A 19,747-nucleotide genomic window follows, 5' to 3' on the forward strand; every position below is an offset into this window, starting at 1 on the left:
CTTTAGCACCCTGGACAGGGGCGGGCTCTCTGTCCATTTCAGAGCCTTCTGCAAAACCATCCTTGGGGTCTCAGAGGGACAAGGGCCATGGGACTTCTGCCCTTGTCTCCCGATCAATTAGCCTCTCTCCCAAACCCCTTTCCATCCAGAGAGTTGGCTGCCCGCTGGGTATTTTCTGATCGCCGGGAGGGGTGAGGACCTAATCCCTCTGTGGGGACAGGCACTGCTCTTTTCGGAGGCTCTGTCTGGCCTCGTCTCTGAGCCAACAGGCGGGCAGGAGCCTTGGAGGCAAACCCAGAACGGCAGGCCACCCTCCCCTCCGAGGCCGGCCCTGCCTCCTGCGTGGCCCCCCGAGAGCTGCCCAGCATCCTCGGCTCGGGGGGCCTGCTGTCCACCACCCAGCTGCGGAAGGGACCTGCAGACTCCTGTAGAACAGAAGGCCTTCCTGGTCAAGAGACTGCCTCCCATTTATGTTTTAAAGACTTATTTGAAGAAAGAGAAAGGAAGAAAAAAAAATTTTGCCTTAAAGGGCAGAAAACAAGTTCACCCGCAAAACGTTTACGTGGAAAACTTCCTTGTGTGGTGCGGTGACTCATCAGCCCCGTCAAAGGGTGCGTGGGATGACACGCTGAAGCCCTGGTCCCCCTCCTCGTCTGGGAAAGAAAAACAACCCACAAATGCCCTTCTTTCCTGACTGTTTGGAGAGTCGGCTGTCACGCGTCACTCCTGAGGCCCAGGGAAGGCCGTCATGCACCCCAGGGGGCACTGGGTGGTCTGATGTCTCCAAGCCCGGTGCTGGGGCAGCAGGGGGCAGGGAAAGGTCTGGGGTCCCAGGGACGTGGTGCAAACCCAGCTCCCCTGCTTCCTGCCCTGCGGCCCGGACAGGTCATTCCACCTGGGGACCCTGGGCTCCATGTCCTTGACCTTTCGAGTGGGATGGTTAGAGGGATCCAAAGGGGTGAGGATTAGGTACAAGGTGCCTCTCACTGCCTCTGGCCGGTGGGTGGCGGGCACTCAGCAATGCCTGTTCTTTCTCGCAGAAACTCAGCTTCTCAACAGTAAAAACTGAAAGATCTAAAGTCCCACCTGGCTTGACCCTTGTCTGAATGAAATACTACAAAACCATAAAAAGAAATGAAGTAGATCTGAATGTGCTGTATGAGCTCGTGTATGAGCTCAACCACGATACGTAATTAAAGGGTAAAGGACCAAGGAACACCCAGTGTGGATAATAAAACCTGCGTGGTGTTTTCAAAGGAATTTTCATAAAACCTTCTGAAGGGCCCCATGAGACGAACAAGACTGCCTTTGGGAAAATGGAGTTGAGGGAGGAGGGACTATGCATTTTACACCTTTCTATAGATTTTAGAATTACCGAGTACAGGCATAACTCATTGGTCTTAGATGCTAACAGCGGATATCTGGGGAGTGAGGGATTGGCTGGAAAAGGGGGCAGGAGGGAACTGTCCTGGGCGACAGGAACCTGGGTGGTAGTGATTCAGGTGACTACAACAGTCAAAACTCACCAGACCCAACAGATAAATGTGTGCATTTTGTTATGTCTCAATTATAGCTCCATTTTTTTTTAAACTTAAAAAGTGTTAACAGAGGTTTATGGACAGTGGGAAATTTTTTTAGTTTTCTTTGTCCTTTTCACTATTAAAAGAAAATCTTAATAAATGCAATTTTAAATGTCCCACCTTAGTACTCTTGTATACCACTGGGAGATGTATAAATTGGTTTGGACCACTTTGGAAAACTGTTGGGTGGCAACCACCAAAGGGGACCCTCTGCTTGCCCTACGGCCCGTGCTCAAAAGGCTGTAAACATATGTTCACCAAGAGACATGTTTATAATAGTTCTATTCATAATAGCCCCAACCTGGAAGTATCTGTCCATTAACAGAACGAACAAATTAATAGTCTATATTCATTTAGCAGAATGCTATGGAGCAAAACAAATGAATAAATTACCGCGACACAGGATATTATATATTGCATAGATAAATCTTATAAACATAATTTTGAGCCAAAGGAGCCAGGCACAGAAGAGTTCAGCCTGTACGATTCCATTTACATGAAGTTCAGGTTTGTGCGAGACTAATCTGTGCTGCTAGAAGGCAGGAGAGTGGTTTCCTGTGCTGCGGGGGCGGTTGGCAGGGATTGGAGGGCCTTGGGGGGGTGCGGCCAGGGAGGTGGTCATGCTCTGTGTCTTGATCTGCGTGGTTACACAGGTTGATTCTGTGAGAATTTGTGAGAATTCATCCAGCAGCACTCTTTTGATCTATGCGCTTTTCTATATGTATGTTATCCCTTAATGAAAAGTTTATTTAAAAAACAGACCAAAGGACTTCCCTGGTGGCACAGTGGTTAAGAATCCGCCTGCCAATGCAGGGGACATGGGTTCGAGCCCTGGTCCAGGAAGATCCCACATGCCGCGGAGCAGCTAAGCCCGTGCGCCACAACTACTGAGCCTGCGCTCTAGAGCCCGCAAGCCACAACTACTGAGCCCGCGAGCCACAACTACCGAGCCCACGTGCCACGATTACCGAAGCCCGTGCACCTAGATCCCCTGCTCCACAACAAGAGGAACCACGGCAATGAGAAGCCTGCGCACCGCAACTAAGAGTAGCCCCCGCTCGCCGCAACTAGAGAAAGCCCGTGCGCAGCAAAGAAGACCCAACGCAGCCAAAAATAAATAAATAAATTTATCAAAACAACAACAGCAAAACAGACCAAAGTGCCCCATGTCTATTCCAAAGAGAGCTCTGGTTGGGGAAAGTGGAGACTACTGCAAGGGCTTAACGCCCATCTGGGGCTTCCCGGCCTCTGTGGGCTCAGACATGGGGCTACGCCGCCCACGCCCGCACCCTCTCCAGGCCTGAGGTGGCGCCTCCTCCCACCAGAATAAGGGGGTTGGGCTCGGAGACCCACCCCCCCGGGTTCAAATCCCAGCTCTGCCTGGTTCTAGCTATGGACAAGCCCCTTTGCCCTCTCGGCTCCTCCTTCAAGATGGGCCTGACTTTGAGAAGACTGCAAGAGAGCACACATCAGAGCCCCCAGCACAGCTCCTGAAGCTAGTAGGTACCTAGTAACTGTTCTCTCCGTTTGCTGTAAAGAAAGCCCACGGGAACGTGAGCTCTCCTCCCCAGGCCTTCCTGCCCTCTGCCGCTTGTTAGTTTCAATCCCTGAAGCTCCCCTTGTTATTAGTTCCAGGGTCCCCGATGACCCACCGAGGGCCGTGAGCTGTGGCTGGGAGTCGCTGGAGACTGGATTGTGGCCCTCGCTGGGGGCCTGGCAGCCTGGGCCCCGTGGCCTCCCTCGAGTTCCGCTGACCACAGGTGCAGGAGAAGTGGCCTGGCTGGACTCACCTCTGTGAGGGCCTCTGCTCTCCGGGGCTTGGCTCTGCTGCCAGCTCCACCTCCCGCTGAGGGCCCCCCAGAAGTCTTGGACTGCGATGGGCCCCCTGCCTCGTGGGGAGAGCCCCTCCTTTCACGGTTCTCTGTGGAATCCCTCTGATCCCTCTTAGGAAGTCACAAAGCCCTCTTTGACCAAGTGCCAGAAATTTATCTGGATGGAATTCCTGCCTTTTCGACCTGGAGGAAGCAGACCTGTGGCCGGGCCTGTAAAAGGACCGAGGGCAACTCCTGCCCTCCTTGCCCTGCTTCCCTGATTTACCTTCCTGCTCAGAGGTAGGACGGCTGACACTCATGACCTTCCCAGGCAGCGGAGAATAGGAAGCTCAGCAAAGGCTCCCGTGAAAAAGCCCCAAGGAGACACAGGCCAGAACTGACAGGGCTGGACGTGGATTCCCAGTAATACTCAAATTCCACAGGTCCAGGAGGTCACTAAAGCGGGCGTGGTGGGAAGCTTTCGCTCCCTCTGTCAACTCAGGTTGACCAGCAGGTACTATGTGGAGAAGAGTTCTGCCTCAGGGGAAAACAGTGCAGTGATTGATTAGTGATGCCTGTCATGGGGCTCACTGGGGATTGGTAGCATGCGTGCTATGCATGTGCCCCCTTTCTTCTAGAGCCCTGTCCTTTGGAACCTTTCTACACAAAGGGAAAGAGGCCTTGATCGCTAAAGAAGAATAATTAACATTGATCCAATACTTATTCACATGGCAGGTGCCGTTCTAAGTTCTTTACTGCTACTAACTCATTTAACTCTCACAGGAACCTAATAAGCTTGGTCTTATCATGACCCCCACTTTATTCAGGAGGAAAAAGAGGCCCACAGAGGAAAGCAGCTAGTCCAGGGTCACAGAGCCCGTGGGCGGTAGAGCCAGGATTTGAACCCAGGCAGTGTGGCCCAGAGCTCTCCCCTTAGGCATTACAGAAATTTTTCTTTGGGGAGCAAATTGGCAGTATGCAGAAAGAGTCACACACACAAAAATACCCCTACTCTCTGCCTGGTAACCACTGTTCTGGAAACCTGCCCTAAAAAGTAGTTCAAAAGAAGCAAAAGCTTGGCTATAGGTGACAGTCATGACTACATTATCTATAACTGAGAAAAACGGGAACAGTGTAAATGCCCAAAAGCAGGTCCTTTGGTCAATTATGCCACGACCTCTCTACAGACGTGATGGACATATGCTGAAACGTTTAAGCTGCAGCGTTATGCTGGCAGGACCGTCTGCGCACCTGGCCACAGCTGCCAAAAGGTCTGTGCAAAGCTGGACAAAAGCTGGAATGGCATTTGCAGGAGTAAAATCCGCCCTCAGGTGGTTACCGGCAGGAGCAGAGCGGTCTCTGCCCTCGAATGTGGTTGTAAAGGCGTTTTCATGATCGTGGTAAAAAGGGCAGAGAAAGAGGGGAGCGGGGCAGGAGGGATGGGCTGTGCGGAAATGGCAGGAGGTGAAACAGGGGTCACTGTCTTCCCTCTAGACACCGTGAGCCCAGCAGGAGCCACATGGGAGCGTGTGGCCCAGAGCCAAGGGGGGCCAGGAGCAAGGCTAGGTCAGGTAACACAGCCTCGATGCTCGAATCTGGGGACACGGGTGACACGGTGTGTTCGGGCAGATGTGTAAGTGGCTGGTCCTGACCTTGACCTTCTGGGGCCCAGGCCCAGGTGGTCTGCCATGTGCCGTGCGCCATGCAGGGCGGGCAGGGCGCTCGGCCCTTCCCACAAGAAGCAGGGGATTGCCAAGTTAGAGGTTAATTCACATAATCCTCATGGGGACGTCTGTGAGACTCAGAGAAAAATGTAAAGCTCTCATGAAATGCTTCACGAGACAAAAATACCACAGCCCCCGACACGCAAGGCACGAGGACAGACAGGCGATGGGGACGGTCAGGAGCACAAGCCCGCAGGTGTGAGGGAGGAACTGTCCGGTGCGCGTGCATGTCTGCATATGTGTGCGCACACACACGTGTGCAGTGGGAGCCACGTTCCCAGTGGTTACGATCCCAGGTTCTGGAATCAAACTTGTGTCCAGACCCCAGCCCTGTCACTTAATAGGTGCGGGCCCTTGAGCAAGCAGTTCACCTCTCGGCCTCTGTCTCCACACCTGTGAAGTGGGGAAGCAGGAGGACGCGTCCCCTTCGCAGGGTTGCGGGGATTCAGCGGGGTGGTGAGCAAGGCGCTGGCAACCGCTCAGCACAGGAGAAGCATCCCGTGGAGGGGGGTGAGGCCACCTGCCGCTGTGTGCTGAGGCAGGGCTGGATTTAGGCTCGGGCACATGTGCTAGGGGATGCGTGCTCAGGGGGATCTGCAGTGGGCACAGGGGGGAGTCCAGGGGCCACGGCTGTGGGACTAGAAGTGGCTCTTCCCCTGGGAGTAAGGCCTCGGACTCCCGTGCGTGCCCAAGAGGGAGAGGGAGGAGGGTCCAGGAGGAAGGTCAGAGTTGAGGGTGACAGCATCCACTGGAGGGTCCCACCCTTCCCCTGCCCAGCTTCCCCTCAGGGGAGGGGCATCAGCTCAAGCGCCTTCTGTCCCTCTGACCCAGCTTCCCCCAGGAATCTCAGCACCAGCGGGGCCTCTCTCCCTGCATGGGACTGGGGGTGATGGTCCAGCCTTCCCAAGAGGGCGACCCAACGGGAGAGAGAAGCCAGGCTCCCAGCCCCGCGCCCTGCACCTCCAGTTCCTCACCTATGCACCGGGGACCCTGGTTGGGGCTCAGCCCAGGGCCCGATGTGGAAGCTAGATTGTGACACCATTGGGAGCAGCCGCCCTTGGCAATGGCCGTCCCCTCATCCATGAGACGGGGTAGCAAAGACCTTGCGGAACCGCTACTGCAGGCCTGGCGGTAGGAGCGCCCCACAGCCTGCGCCAGGCAGGGCCCTCCGAGGACAGACTGCCCACCCCCTTGGATCTTACAGACACGCCGCGGGGGCACTGCAGGGGCTGGGTGCCCACTCCCACCCGCTGGCTGCTCTGATAAGGGCGCATGGGATGAAGCTCCCACAGCCCTGGGAGGGCAGCCCGTCTTCACACTGACCCAGTGGGTGAGGTGCTAGTTAGCGATTTCCCCATTTCACAGAGGAGAAAACTGAGGCCCAAATAAACACACCCCACACCCAATGCACCCATAACACAGTCAGCCCCTCGCGCTCACACACACACACAGATCCCACGTTCTTCTCCACCCTCCTACTCTCTACAGAGGATGGGGTGACCACGTCGCTGTGGATGCCCCAGGGGCTTGGGAAACCCTGCCTGGGGACTCGGGGAGAGGGCGGCAGCGTGGCCGGGGCAGCAGGCCAGAGAGGATGCGAACCTGGGCCGGGATTTTCCCAGGCTGCCTGGCAGCCTTGCGACAGGAAAACAGGCAGCTTCTGGTCTCACACACAGTCTGCTCCCCGCCCCGGCGCTCGGTCGGCCCCCGGGGCTGTCGACGGTGACCCAGCTTCCCCCAGGGAGAAAATCATCTTGGTTTTCCAGACTTCTGTGCAAGGGCCGAGGAAGCCCTCTCAGGAAGGGAGAAGGCCTTTTTCCGAGCTGGAGGCACCAGAAGCGCCGGCTACACAAAGCGGGCGCTTTTTGGTACCTGGCTTTTTCAGGGCTCCTTTGGGGGCACCTTATGCACGTGTCTCTTCTCAGCCAGGTACTCAGGGCCTGTGGTCCAGACCCTTGTGCGCCCAGACGGGCCTGTCCCTCACAGCTGTGAGCACCTGGGCCTCTCGGCTTGAACCTAGAAACAGGCCAGCGTCCTCACAGCGTTATAAACACACACTGGACCCTCACATCCTGCAGTGCACTCTGGCTCTGCCACACAAACCAGGCCTGTCCCCTCCTGGCCTCGTACACCCACACAGGCCTGCCCCCTCACAGCCTGACACACACGGGCAGGCCTGTCTCCACAGGACGTGGCTTCCAAGGTGCATCTGAGTCAGAAATGAGGCCTCATTAACTCAGTACAACTGTTTATGCCCCCATCCCCCCAGGAATTGGCCTCAGGGGCCAAGCCACCCAAACCAAACAGGCCTGGCCTCCCCAGAGAGCCCCGGGGACAGCGTGCTCTGATCCAGCGCATCCTGGGAGGGGCTGGCGCTGCGGTCCCACCCCCTTCCTGTCGTCCTCCTCCGGGCCCCAGGCCTTCCCTGCACCTCTCTGACCAGTGCTGCCCAAGGGCGGGAGTCCGGGAGGAAGGGCAGAGATGCCCGGACAGAGGGAGAGGTAGGGAAGGGGGTCCGGGGGCCAGGATGTTGTGGGTCAAACCCCTGTCCCCTCTGGGGGCCTTGGGACCTTGGGCAAGTGACTCCGATTCCCTCACACGCAAACGTCAACAACAGACCATTCAGTGAGCTGAGATGACGCTCAAATACAGAGCCCAGCGCCGGGGGAACGCTCCCGACGCGCCGTGACGGCCTGCGGACGCACGGAGCTGAGCTGAGGCCACGAGAGCAACGGGACCCCCAGGATGGAGACGGGCATCACACAGGTGTGTTACCCAGACTCCGCCTTGTTCCACATCACAGCTTGAGGTAGATTCTAGAGCGGTGCTTCGCAAGGTTTTTTTCTATTATCATTCCCCTAAGGAGCCTTTTAAGATATCTGCCCCCGGCCCCCCACCAATTTACCCTGATCCCTTTGAAACTAAATTCTAGACAATAAGATTTTGTTGAGTAGGTTGAACTAGGAAGGCCACACACCACTGGAATCACTTAAGGTTTTTTAAGCCCCAAAATACCAATTTCGACCCCCTTGGAGGCAATATCACACCTGTGGAGAATGCCCTGGAGGTGTCAGTATAACCGGGTAAAAACTCGATAAAGCAACAGGAACGCAGCATTTAAGAGCTAACGTTCTTTACAAACAGAAGAAGTATTCTCTATGTGCGCTGCAGCTACAACAGGGACGTATACGTTGGTATAGGAGAAAAAGTGATAAACGCAACATTTAGAAAATTTAAAAACTCAAACTGAGGTTGTGGGATTTCTAAAGTCCTTAATTTTGATGTTCTATTGATTTTTTTTCTTCCCCCTTTTAGTTAAAGATAGAGAAAAGAAAAGGAAAGAAAAAGAAAAAACCCCAAATGGTTGGTGGTAAATACAGAGGAGAGAGTGGCTGTATCAGGCAGGAGAAGCAGGACACATCCCGAGTGGGCTGAAGGGGCCAAGCTCAGGATCAGGAACAGCTGGATCAAGTAGGAGAAAGGGCAGCTCCACGAATCTGTACTGAAATCCACTGTGTGACTATGGGCAAGTAACTAGACCTCTCTGAGCTTTGTCATTTGCTGAATGACAATGAACAGGAAAGCCCCTGGCCGTGCCTTGTATATTGTAGGTACTCAGTAACCACATACGGATCAATGAACACTTGCTAGAATCTATGCAGACCACAAGATGAGTCACCTATAGAACCAGGATTCGAATCTGGGTCTCAACTCATTTCACCAGCAGGCAGTACCTCAAAAACACCTTATGTTTCTTTGCCATTTTACAAGGGAGGAGAGCACGCCTCCCTCCAATCTCATCAAAACCGAGTGGCAAAGAGCCACAGAAATGAAATCAGGTTGCTAATACTGAAATATCACTGCCACCTGGTGGCAGCATACCTAAATTATGGGGCGGGGGGTGTCCAAAGGGAAAAACTGCCAGCATCTTACACATGCCTAAGACACAAGCAAATATCGAAACAGTGAGAACAAAGGTCACCATCCATCACCTGGCAAAAGGGCCACTCACTGCTGAGCACTTGCTGATTCCTTGATATCCTGATCTGAGTTTCCTGGATGCTTGCTTTCTTTTCTTTTTAAAAATTCAACTGATTAGATTTAACAACCATAAACAAACCAAACACCCCCAAAATTGAGTGCAGATATCCAGGTCTTTATGAGAACTGCTAGAAGCCCAGGGATCCCCAGTTCTGTACTTGCTCAATCAACTGTCTGAACTCCACATGCAATCCTTGACGTCTGAATTTGTACATTTCAAGCTTGTCACTCTTAAATCATCCTTCTGGCTGTCACTGTCTCCCGAAATTTGGCTTTCTATGCCCACCATCTTAGTCATCCCTTGTAGCTGCATAATATTCACACATTTCACAAGCGCTGCCTTTTAGGTGTTCCCAGAGATTCCAGAAAATGGTTGAAGAAAATGTGGACCAGGGCAAGGAGGAAAGCAGAGCTCTGTGGAATCCACTAAAGACCACCTCTTCCTTGACACTGATCTCGGCCACCTTTTCAAAGAGGCGTTTCCCCAACCTGTCCAGTAGGCGCTACGTCTCCAAGTACTTCCTGCCCCACCCTGAGCTAAGAAAAAGCAAAGCAATCACTTACTGAGGACTCACAAGGAAAACACGCATGAAGAACAGAAGAGGGAAGTCTCTAAGTAACCACTGTCCGTGGCAGTGAAGTGGCCTCTTCCTGCAGGACCACCACTGCACCATGCCTCTATTCCTCCCTCCTTCTCGACTGCTCTGGCATTTACCTCCCAGGAGGCCCCTGGCAGGTCCTGATGTATGTCCTGCCTGCCCCGGGACACACCTGGCCGCAGAGAGCCAGGCCTCAGGGACGATGTCCCTGCAGAAATCAAGCTCTCAGCAGCACCTGCAGACTCCGAGCAGGCATGTGCCACTTGCCTGCTTAGCTGTCACCCGGGGCCTTCTGCCTGCGTCCAGAAACCCCCAGGAACGGCAAAGACCTGGGCCTGAACACTGTCCCAGGCCCTTACCAGCTATGGGAGTTGGGCTCCGGTCTGGCCTCGCCTTCCCTGTACAAAAAATGGGAGCAATGATAACAAGCCGCCTTACGAGGCTGCCGCGAGGGTGAAACAGGCGTGATGGGCCAGCCTCATGTTCCAGGCGCATAGTAGGTGCTCAGTAAATGCTAGTCCTTTCCCTTTGCGGCCCCAACTTGGAGACTCGCGTTCAGCCTCTGAGATGGCCACACTGGCACAAAGGAGGGGACCTGCAGCTGTCGGGGAAAGGAGGGGAGTGGCCCTCTTTGGGACCAGGAATGTAATTTTCCGGGGTTGTATTTCTGCCCTCCGCCCAGCTGTGACGAGAGCCCCTCCAGAGGCACGAGAAGAATTCTAAGTGTCCCTTCGGTCATCCCAACATGGCACATGGTCTCAAACCCTGTCCAGGGCCAGCTGGTCGTCCCCCACCGCGCTCCAGATTACAGTAAAGATGACAGCTCAGGACAGGCACCGGTCATCCTAGCCATACCCTGCTGGCTCTGCGAGCCCGCAGGCCTGTCACGCCTTGTTCTAAACTAAAAGGTCAGAAGGCAGGAGAGACGGGGGGCAGGGTGCGAGGGTCCTGAGCCACGGAGCAGAACGTGGACTCCCCAGGGGGCTGGGAGGACCCTTCTCATAAATCTGGCCCCTGGGTCTTGAACGTGACCACTCGGGAGCTAATTCACCGTGTGTATTAGAAGGCCGGGGACCATCCTATGCAGAGCTAGAACTGGGAAATTAGGCCAAAGGAAGTGAAGCCTCTGGAAATACGGTTGGGCTTCTGCATCTCTGATAAATTTACCTCTGGTGGCACCTTCGGAAGTTACTTTCAACCCATCACCTTGAGCCCCTCAAGTGCTGCCTGCCCGAGCCCCTCAGATGAGCCCCTGTTCTGAGATCAAGCAGTTCTTTGATCCTTTCGGAAGCAGGCACCACACGATAAAGCTCCTGGGCAAAGTCAAGGGCCAAGCGGGCAGGAGCACAATTTCACCATCGCAAGGGGGAAAGGTATCAACCAGCCAAGAGGGAGGTGGGGGGCTTCCACACAGTGGAGCAAAGCTCCTGGGCTGAGCCTCCTAGAAGGCAGGAGACCTCTGCCCTCACGTCTCTGGGTGGCAGACCAGCTCCTCCAACAAGCAAGCGAGTCAGGACTTACCTTCCACTGCAGAGAATGGAACCACTGGTCTCGCAGGTAGCTGTTGGCAGCCTGCAACGAGAAGAACAAGACAGCAAGGTCAGGTCACTGGCTTGCAGCATTCCAGAGCATTTTACAGGCCAGCGTGAGAGCCCCGGCCTGCTCTGTCCTGCAGGCTCTGCCCTGTGACCCTGCAGAGCCTTCTGAGGGATGCACCAAGCGGAACCCCTTGTGTGTAAAAAAAAACCAAACTGGAAGTGGTCACCTGGGGGACTTGTCTGAAATAGACATTGCTGCCACCGGGCGCTTATTCTGCTGGGTAGACACTGGTGGCTGGAAGAGCTTTAACTGAACACATATCTCAACTCATCCGGGATCAGAGAAGGGGCCAGGATGAGTGGGGAGGAGGCGTGTAGGGAGATGATGATGATAATGGAGCTGCCTGGGAGCTCGCCAAGTCCTGCTCCAGGCACCGGGCCTCTGTTATCCACGTAATCCGTCATCAGCCCTCACGACAGCCCTACGAGGTGGGCAACACTGCGTCTATTTCACAAAGGGAAAAACTGAGATCCCGAGCTCCCACGTCAACTGACCGCATTTAAACCCAGAGCCTGGCTTCCAAGCCTGCGGGTTTAACCACTGCACCTCCTGCCAACTGCAGAAAGCCGTGGTAGAGAGCACCCAGCCTTGAGCTCGGGCAGAACTACATCACAAAGCACCCTGCGGGAAGCCAGGCCTTCCCTGATCCACACCACACCACTTCGGAGGCTTCGGGCCGCTCAGCCTGACGCCGCTCTCAGCCCCGGTTCTAGCAGATTTGCTGATGGCAAAAGCAGTAGTTACAGCACGTCTGACAGGCACCAGACGGAGCACCAAGCCCCACGCGTGGACCGGCGCATCCAGTCCTCGTACGCCTGTGCTGGGAAGCTGGCACTGTCGGCGTCGTTCTCCCCGTGGTACAGATGAGGAAACTGAGGCTCGGGAGGTTAAACTCTCCCACGGGCTCACAGGCAGTAGGAGTGGGGCACGGCCTGAACCCGGCGGTCTGACTCATGCTGAAACCACAGTGTGATGGCGTTTCGAGTTTGCTGCTGGCCACCCGCAAGGCAGAAATGCAGCGTCTGTTCCCTGCCTGACCCCGCAGCTCCCTGTTTCAAGTCACCGTGACCCTGATGGGCAAGGGGCTCTGACAAGGCCAGAGCCTCGCCCCAAGCAGGAATGCCCATCTTCCTTTCCTGAGCCACACAGGTGTACACGTGCATGCACACGCACAGCGTGTGCAACTTGGGGTCACCCTCATTCAAGGAGATCCAGGTCTTGCAGATTACCTCCCCCGACTCCCGCCAAGTCATCGACGAAACACCGGCAGCTCGCCCAGGGCAGAGTTTGGGCAAATCTCTGGGCTGGAACAAATGAACCAGTTCAGTGGCCTGTGCAGCCGGGAATCAGGCTCCCGTGGGCGAAGCTCGGAGACTCATTCCAAACCCTGAACAGATCCACTCCAGCACCTGGAGGCAAGGTGAGTTTGCCTTTCTGCCCCGAGTGGGGAGCAGGCTGGGGGACACCCTCCGTGTGATGCAGGAACATCTGCAGCAGCTGAGTCTCCGGCAGACCCGGGTTCAAGCCCCCGTTCTGCCATGGTCTAGCAGTGCGACCTGGAGCAAGTTCCCTGATGAGGCAGAGCCCGTGACACCTGACAGGGGCAGCAGAGGCTGAAGGGGAGTCCACCACGGGGACCAGAAGCCCCCGCTCTGGAGGGTCCACGCCTGGGTCACCTCCTGTCAGTGCTGACCTAGCTGTGGTCTCATGACAATTCTTGTTCATGAGGGTGACAAAATACATCCCACACTCAGGAGTGGCGGTGCAAAGATACCAGATGATGAGATAATCCATGTAAAATGCTTCCTCAGCGCAGCGCCCGGCATGTGCGAACACTACCAACAGCAGGGGTCCGTACCAGCGGCAGCACGACCAGTGCTGTGCTGATAAATGCGTAACAACAGGCCCTCCTGGATAAAAAGCCCCGATCGCAGTGTGTGTGGACGGACTTCCGTGAATGATGGCACTTGGCTGATTCCACGCTACCAGGGGCCGTCCCTGGACCAGAGCTGAGAAGAGATGACCCCGATTGGCTCTTGGGAGCTGGTACAAGCCAGTATGAGCTGGCTGCAGCATGCTTCTGGTCCACAACCATTTCTCTGCTTTTTAACACACCGAGGTAGCCAGAGAGAGGGGAGGAGTGGTAGGTTGAATGAGGGGCCTCCAAAGACTGTCCATGTCCTAATACCCTGGGAATGTGTTACTTTAGGTGCAAAGGGACTTGGCAGATGTCATTAAGTTAAGAACCCCGAGACGGGGAGATTATTCTGGATTCTCTGGGTGAGCCAATGTCATCACAAGGGTCTATATAATAGAGAGGCAGGAGGTCAGAGAGTCAGAGAGGGAAGTAGAGGTTGGAATGATGTGGCCATGAGCCCAGGGATGCAGGCGGCCTCTAGAAGCTGGAAATGGCAAGGAAGTGGATTCTTCCCTAGAGTTTCAGAAGGAACCAGCCCTGCGCATACCTTGATTTTAGCCCAGTGGGACCCGTGTTGGATTCGGACCTTCACGATGGTCAGATAACAAATTTGTGTTGTTTTTGTGGTAATCTGCCATGGTAGCAGTAGGAAATGAATACAGGAGGTATGGCCAGGTTCGTTTAGTGCTGACATGGATCACTGCATTGGTTCTGAGGGTCCACGGGGGGCCCAGACAGTGCCCACAAGGTGTCACTGGCCGGACTGAAAGACCGAGTGAAGACAAAAAGGAAGAGAGAGGAGAGAGCAGAGGAGAGGGAGGTGGAGAAGGAGCGGGGGAAGGAGACCCACGTTCTCCCTCTTCTGTGCTCACCGGCCAACCCACCATGCTGCCCTGCCAACACGAGTGACCCGTGTGTCACCCCTGTGTGACCATCACTGTATCCCCAGGGCCTGGGGCATGAGGTGCCCAAGAGAGACCTGCTGAAGGAATGAACAAAGGAATGAACGAGAGGACTGTAAACTCCCTGAGGGCAGGGTCTCATTTCCAAATCCCTCACTCTGATTAGCATGGCCAGTACCATCAGGGCTGGTTGCACAAGAACGAATGAACAGAAACAATGCAAGAAACAGGAGGGCAATGGTAGTAAGTGGTGGATGGTGACTCCTTTCTCTGCCTCGGCAATCCAGTCCCACACAGACCAGTCTTCCCCACAACCAGGCCCAGCCCTTCCCATTCTGGGGCCTCTCCAGTGTGAGTCCCTGTAAAAGATCTTTTTTTGGGTGGGGGGGGCCATGCCATGCGGCTTGCAGGATCTCAGCTCCTCGACCAGGGATTGAACCCGGGCCATGGCAGTGAAAGCCCAGAACCCTAATCTAGGCCTAGGCCAGCAGGGGACTAAAGATCTTTAAATGGGCTTCCTGGCCCCTCCCTTGGCCATGTGTGAGCAGGTGATCTGACTGGGCAATCAGAAGCTCCTGCCCGGGACTTTGGGTCTTGAGCAAGTGATGTCAAGATGGCGGGTGGGGGGGGGGGGTCACAATTCATTATGAGGCAAGGGCTGTGTCTTCCTTTAAAGATGGCTACTGGGCTGGGACATGGTCCCCCCCACCGGCCTCAGCTCCAGTCTACTTTCTAAGCCTGCTCTCCAGGCTCCCGCCATCCTTCTAGTATATTTCCCTTCCTGCTTGCCATAGCCTGAGCCCATCTCTGCTGCTTGCGTATTAGAGTCCTGATGGATCTCCACGGCCCCGCCGGATCCGTTTTTCCCTGCAGCTGTCTCTCCAGAAGGAGCCAGCCAGCTCCCAGACACACAGCTTCTCCCAGTTACACTGTGAGCCCTCCTGGCCAGGTCCCAGGGCTCACACACCAGATGGTTCTGGCCCTGCCCAGACCTCAGTCAATGTGCCCAGCTCGCTGCTGAGCAGGGACGGCTCCAGAGATTTCCTCTCCTGCCCCGTGTCCGGTCCAGCCTTGTCCTGGTCTCACTTGGGTCTGTGTGTCCCGCCTTTCACAGCCGTCTCACTGTCTGGAGGGGAGGAGGATTTCTTCAGGGACATCAACCACCATCTCACCTGCCCTTTGTCATCTCCCCTCTCAGCCTAACCTTTCAGGCAGGACAACCTGAGTTTTCCAAGTCTTTGCTCATGTGGGAGAGTGCGTGCAAACTCCCATCTCACAGATGAGGAAATCGAGTCTCAGAGCAGGTGGAGGGCCCTGCGGCCCACGCAAGAGTCCGACCCAGCCCTGCCCTGACCACACCATCGCCCCCATGCCCACCGTTCTTCGAGGGCACCCGCCCACTTTTCTCTGCTTTTGAAACCCCTTGCCCTCCCTGAGGCCCTGGCCAGGCCCACCCTCCCTCCCCTGCTTCCCAGCTCTTAGAGCCCTTACCCTCCCCACGCCCCCTGTGGGTTATCTGTCCTGCCCACAGGATTAGGTAAGGAGGCAGGATCCAGTGGGATTAACTGCTGCCTCCGCAGTGAGCCTGGTGTTAAAAAGTCCGCTGAGTGAATTAATTTCAGGCGAGGCAAAGCACAAGAAGCCTGCCGGGGAAGGGAGACGCCACCCAGCTTCCCGAGTCACCTTCCCTCCCAATGTCTCCCGTCCACCCGCGGGCTCATTCCTTCCAACTCCACTGGGAGGGGAGGTGGCCACAGTCCCCTCTCCCGCTGCAGGCTCGCTGCACTTTGGAGGAAGACAGAGGCCTTGGCCGCGTTCGTCCACTGGAACAAATGGCTCTTTGATTCAGAGGCTCAAAGGGATTTCAAGGATCACCCAGTCCAGGGCTACTCGGTCTTTTGGGGGTTTATGGGAACCTGAAACCCTTTGAGAGCCTGAAACAAGCTGTGGACTCGCACCCAAGTAACGTACACATGTGTACAACACCCCCCCACACACACACACAGAATCGTGCAAGAAGCTTCAGAACACACCACGGACCACAGGATAAGGACCCGACTCTGACCCAATCTTTTCCTCTCCAGCCTTGTTTCTGATGAGGAAACCAAGACCCAGACTTGCTGTGCTCTCATCCGTGTCCTCCCCCAACGTCTCCAGCTCTCCTTCGGGCACGCGGTAGGAATGCACAGCCATGGGACTTGTGTCACTTCTGGTGGAAGCCTTGACGAGCCAGTGCACGACTGAGTAGGTCCCTTCCCCCTGCCCTGCTGACCAGAAACACTGCAGATGGAGCGTGCTCCCAGCAGACCCATGATGGACATGCAGCAGGAGCGAGAAGTAATCCTTTGCTGTTTGAAGCCACTTAGAATTCGGGGCTGCTTGTCACTGCAGCATAACCTAGCATAACCTGGCTTGCTTTGTTTTAGTCTGGCTTTCACACAGTGTGTACAACCCACGAGGAATGATCTCCCTTCACCCCCTCCCTCAATGCCTGCTGAACTGTTTACCTTTCGGGTCTCACCTGAAATGTCAATTCTCTGGAATGCCTGTCTGAGTGGTGCCTTCCCCCTCGCCACCCTTGACCACATCAGGTGATGACGCCTCATTGAACAGATCACACTGCCCTGTAATCGCTTGTCTCGTTGTTCTTCTTCCTTTCCAGCCTGTGGGCCCTGTGAGGTCGGGGACCATGTCTGACTTATTCAACACTGTGTCCATAAAACTCAGATAAATGTTTGTTAAATGAAAGTTTGGCTGACTTGTTGAATGAATGAATGATTGGATGGATACATGGGTAAATGGATAGGTGGATGGACAGATGAATGGGTGGACTGATGGACAGATGGGTGAACAGACTGATGGATAAATGGATGGGTAGGTGAATAGATGACTGGCTGGATGAAGCATCAGTATACCCATTCTGTTCACTGAAGAACATTTCACGTGCAGTAAACTTCAAAAGAACTGTCCAGCCTTGATACCCTCTCTTCCCCATGTCATATTTGACTAGGATCTAGAAATAATCACAGCAGTCTTTTCCTGAACACCTACTGTACACCAGGCATAGTGATTAAGGATTTTACGTGTAATATCGCTGATCCCCACAGCACCCAAGGAGACAGGTATTACGGGTCTGGTTTCCAGATAAATCGCAGGCCCAGAGAGGCTATCCTGCCGCCCAAGGTTACAAAGGTAGAGAGAGCATGGTAGAGCCGGGCTGGGCCTCTGGTCGGTCTGAGCCCACAGCCTGCTCTCTCTGCAGCTGGGCTCCCAGGAACTGGGCTGGGGAATCTGAAAGCACCGTGCTGATGAACGGGAAGGCTCCAGTCACCAGGAGGCCCCACCCCGCAAACAAAAGGGTAGACCAGAAGTTTCCTCCAGAAGAGGGGGGGGGGCGACTTGTGGTGTGGCCACTGCAGCCTCACAGCTGCGTCCCCTCTCGATGACGGAACTAGAGAGGATGCGACAAGAGTGGGTTCTCCAGCTCCTTCCTTTGGCTTGTCTAGTTTCGAAGAAGGATAGGGGCTGCCGAGGGACGTCCGGAATCCCAGCACAGGCATCTCTAAGTGCCTTCCAGGGGAATGGAGAGCGGACTGGGTTGTGCCCGGCCTGGGGTACAGAGGGAGTTTCTGCCGAGTCACCACACTGACGTGTGAAGGGCTGAGCCTGGATGACCCGGCCCCACAGGACACAGGGCCCAGCTCCGAGTCCTGAGGGTCACTCAGCGGAGCCTGGATCCAGGCCTGGGAAAGACCCCTGGAAGCAGGCAGGCCTGCTCGGGCAGGCGCCGACCTCTCCTAGTGATAAATCTTTCGAATACTGAAAGGGCCTCGTTCCAGGCAAATTCTGCCTAATTTCCTCTTCGAAAGTTGCCAAGTTCTCTCTCATTGTTGTATTGTCTCGAGAGGTGAGAAAAACAGCCAAGGGTGCACCGTGGGTGGGTGAGCGTCCCCAGGTTCGCCTTCCCCGGCCCAACTTCTTAGGGAAAAAACAGCACGTGCTTTTCAGGCCGGAAAGGTCTTTCTCTCTGGCTTCCAGTAAGAAGGGCACCCGCCCTGTCCCTGCCCCTGCTGCCAGCGTTTGGGGTCAACAGTTGTCTGGCCTCCTGAGGGGTTTTCGGGAATGTCAATGAGAAGAGCGGGTCTTGGAAACCGTTCCAGAAGGCAGCAGCAGCAGCAGAAGCTCTCGGGAAAGGGGAGGGGCAGGCGGGTCCCCTTGCTCTTGTCCCGCCCAAAAGCTTGTTTTCTGAACAGTGGCCTCTGTCCACTTCTCATCAATGGGTGGAAAGCCATCTGGGAGGCAGAACTCCCCGAAAGATGATCTGCCGCCACCCGGTTCTTTAATCCCCGCTCCCTGACCCCACAGGCCTGCAACGAGCGCCCCGCAGGATGCTTTCACGGCACTGTTTATGTTCTTGTGGAGTTACTCCTCACAGTGAAATGCCAGCCGAAAGGGCATTAAGGGAAGAAAGAAGATAAAAAGGTCCTTTCTGCACCCGGGAATTCTAATAACAGGGCATTAGGGAGCTCACACTGAAATACCACAAAGCATCCAGAAACACACCGACTGGACCCAGGCTGGAAGAAGGCTGGCGCCTTTGCCTGGTGACTCGACCTGCTGGCGTGTTGCTCGGTGTCTCTGAGCAGAGTGGGGGAGGCACGTCCGCCTGAGAGCGTTTCTTAACCTTCCTTGAACTCAGATGGGTCAGTTCCCAGGGGTCTGACTGAGGCACCGACTCAAATTCTCATAAAGCTGCTGTGTAAGGACGTTGTGGGTAGAGGGGCAGGCAGAGGGGAGGGAGGAAGGGAGAGAGGAGGAGAGTGGTAAGTCCAGACACACAGAGAGAAGGGCTCAGGTGGAGAGAGAGGCCTGGAGAAAGACACCGGAGGAAAAGAAACTGCAAGAGAAGCACAGAGTGTGGTATATCAAGAGATAGAGATGGGGAGGGGAGGGGAGAGATGGAGAAAGAAGTGTCAAAGAGAGACAGAGGGAAACAGACACACATGGATACGGAGAACCTGAACGAGACAGAGAGGCCGGGCACGCTAGGGCAAGGACCCCTGTGAGCCCCAGACATCACCCCTACGTAGAGAACGGCTGTGCCCCACGCAGCAGGATGGAACCCTACGCAGGGACGCAGGAATGCTGGAATCCTACGGACACCCCCTGCAACCTGAGGCTATTTCCCATGGCGGGAGCGGTGCACGGAGCATGGGGTCAAAATGAAAAGTTCTGGGGTCATATCCTTCGTGTGATGATGGAAACGCTCTCCATCTGCACAACAGCAGTCACGGGCCACACGTGGGTCCTGAGCACTCGGAACACGGCTAGGGGACTGAGAAACTGCCTTCTTGATTTATTAATTTAAATTTAAGTGCAAACAACCCTGGGTGGCCGGTGGCTGATGCAGGGACAGCACGGTTCATGGCATCTGCACGCTCTGCTGACCAGGAGCACCCAGAGGAAGTGTGGCCTTGCCCCCTGAGCACACCTAGCTGCTTCTCGGTCCTCCCCCTCCCGCCCCCTACGGGAGCAGGGAAGACTGCTCTGCCACGCCACTGCGCTGGCTCCTG

General features: G+C 55.2%; 1 protein-coding gene across 1 annotated transcript in view; it reads right to left on the reverse strand.

Annotated features, from left to right (window-relative positions):
- Positions 1–19,747, reverse strand: part of CMIP (c-Maf inducing protein) — a 236,178-nt gene that overhangs the window by 66,052 nt on the left and 150,379 nt on the right. Inside the window, exon 3 of the mRNA XM_007182633.3 lies at positions 11,277–11,327. Within this exon, the coding sequence (XP_007182695.3) occupies positions 11,277–11,327 (51 nt within the window). The remainder of the gene's footprint in view (positions 1–11,276; positions 11,328–19,747) is intronic.

Source organism: Balaenoptera acutorostrata, chromosome 19 (assembly GCF_949987535.1).
Source record: "Balaenoptera acutorostrata chromosome 19, mBalAcu1.1, whole genome shotgun sequence".
Taxonomy (NCBI): Eukaryota; Metazoa; Chordata; class Mammalia; order Artiodactyla; family Balaenopteridae; genus Balaenoptera; species Balaenoptera acutorostrata.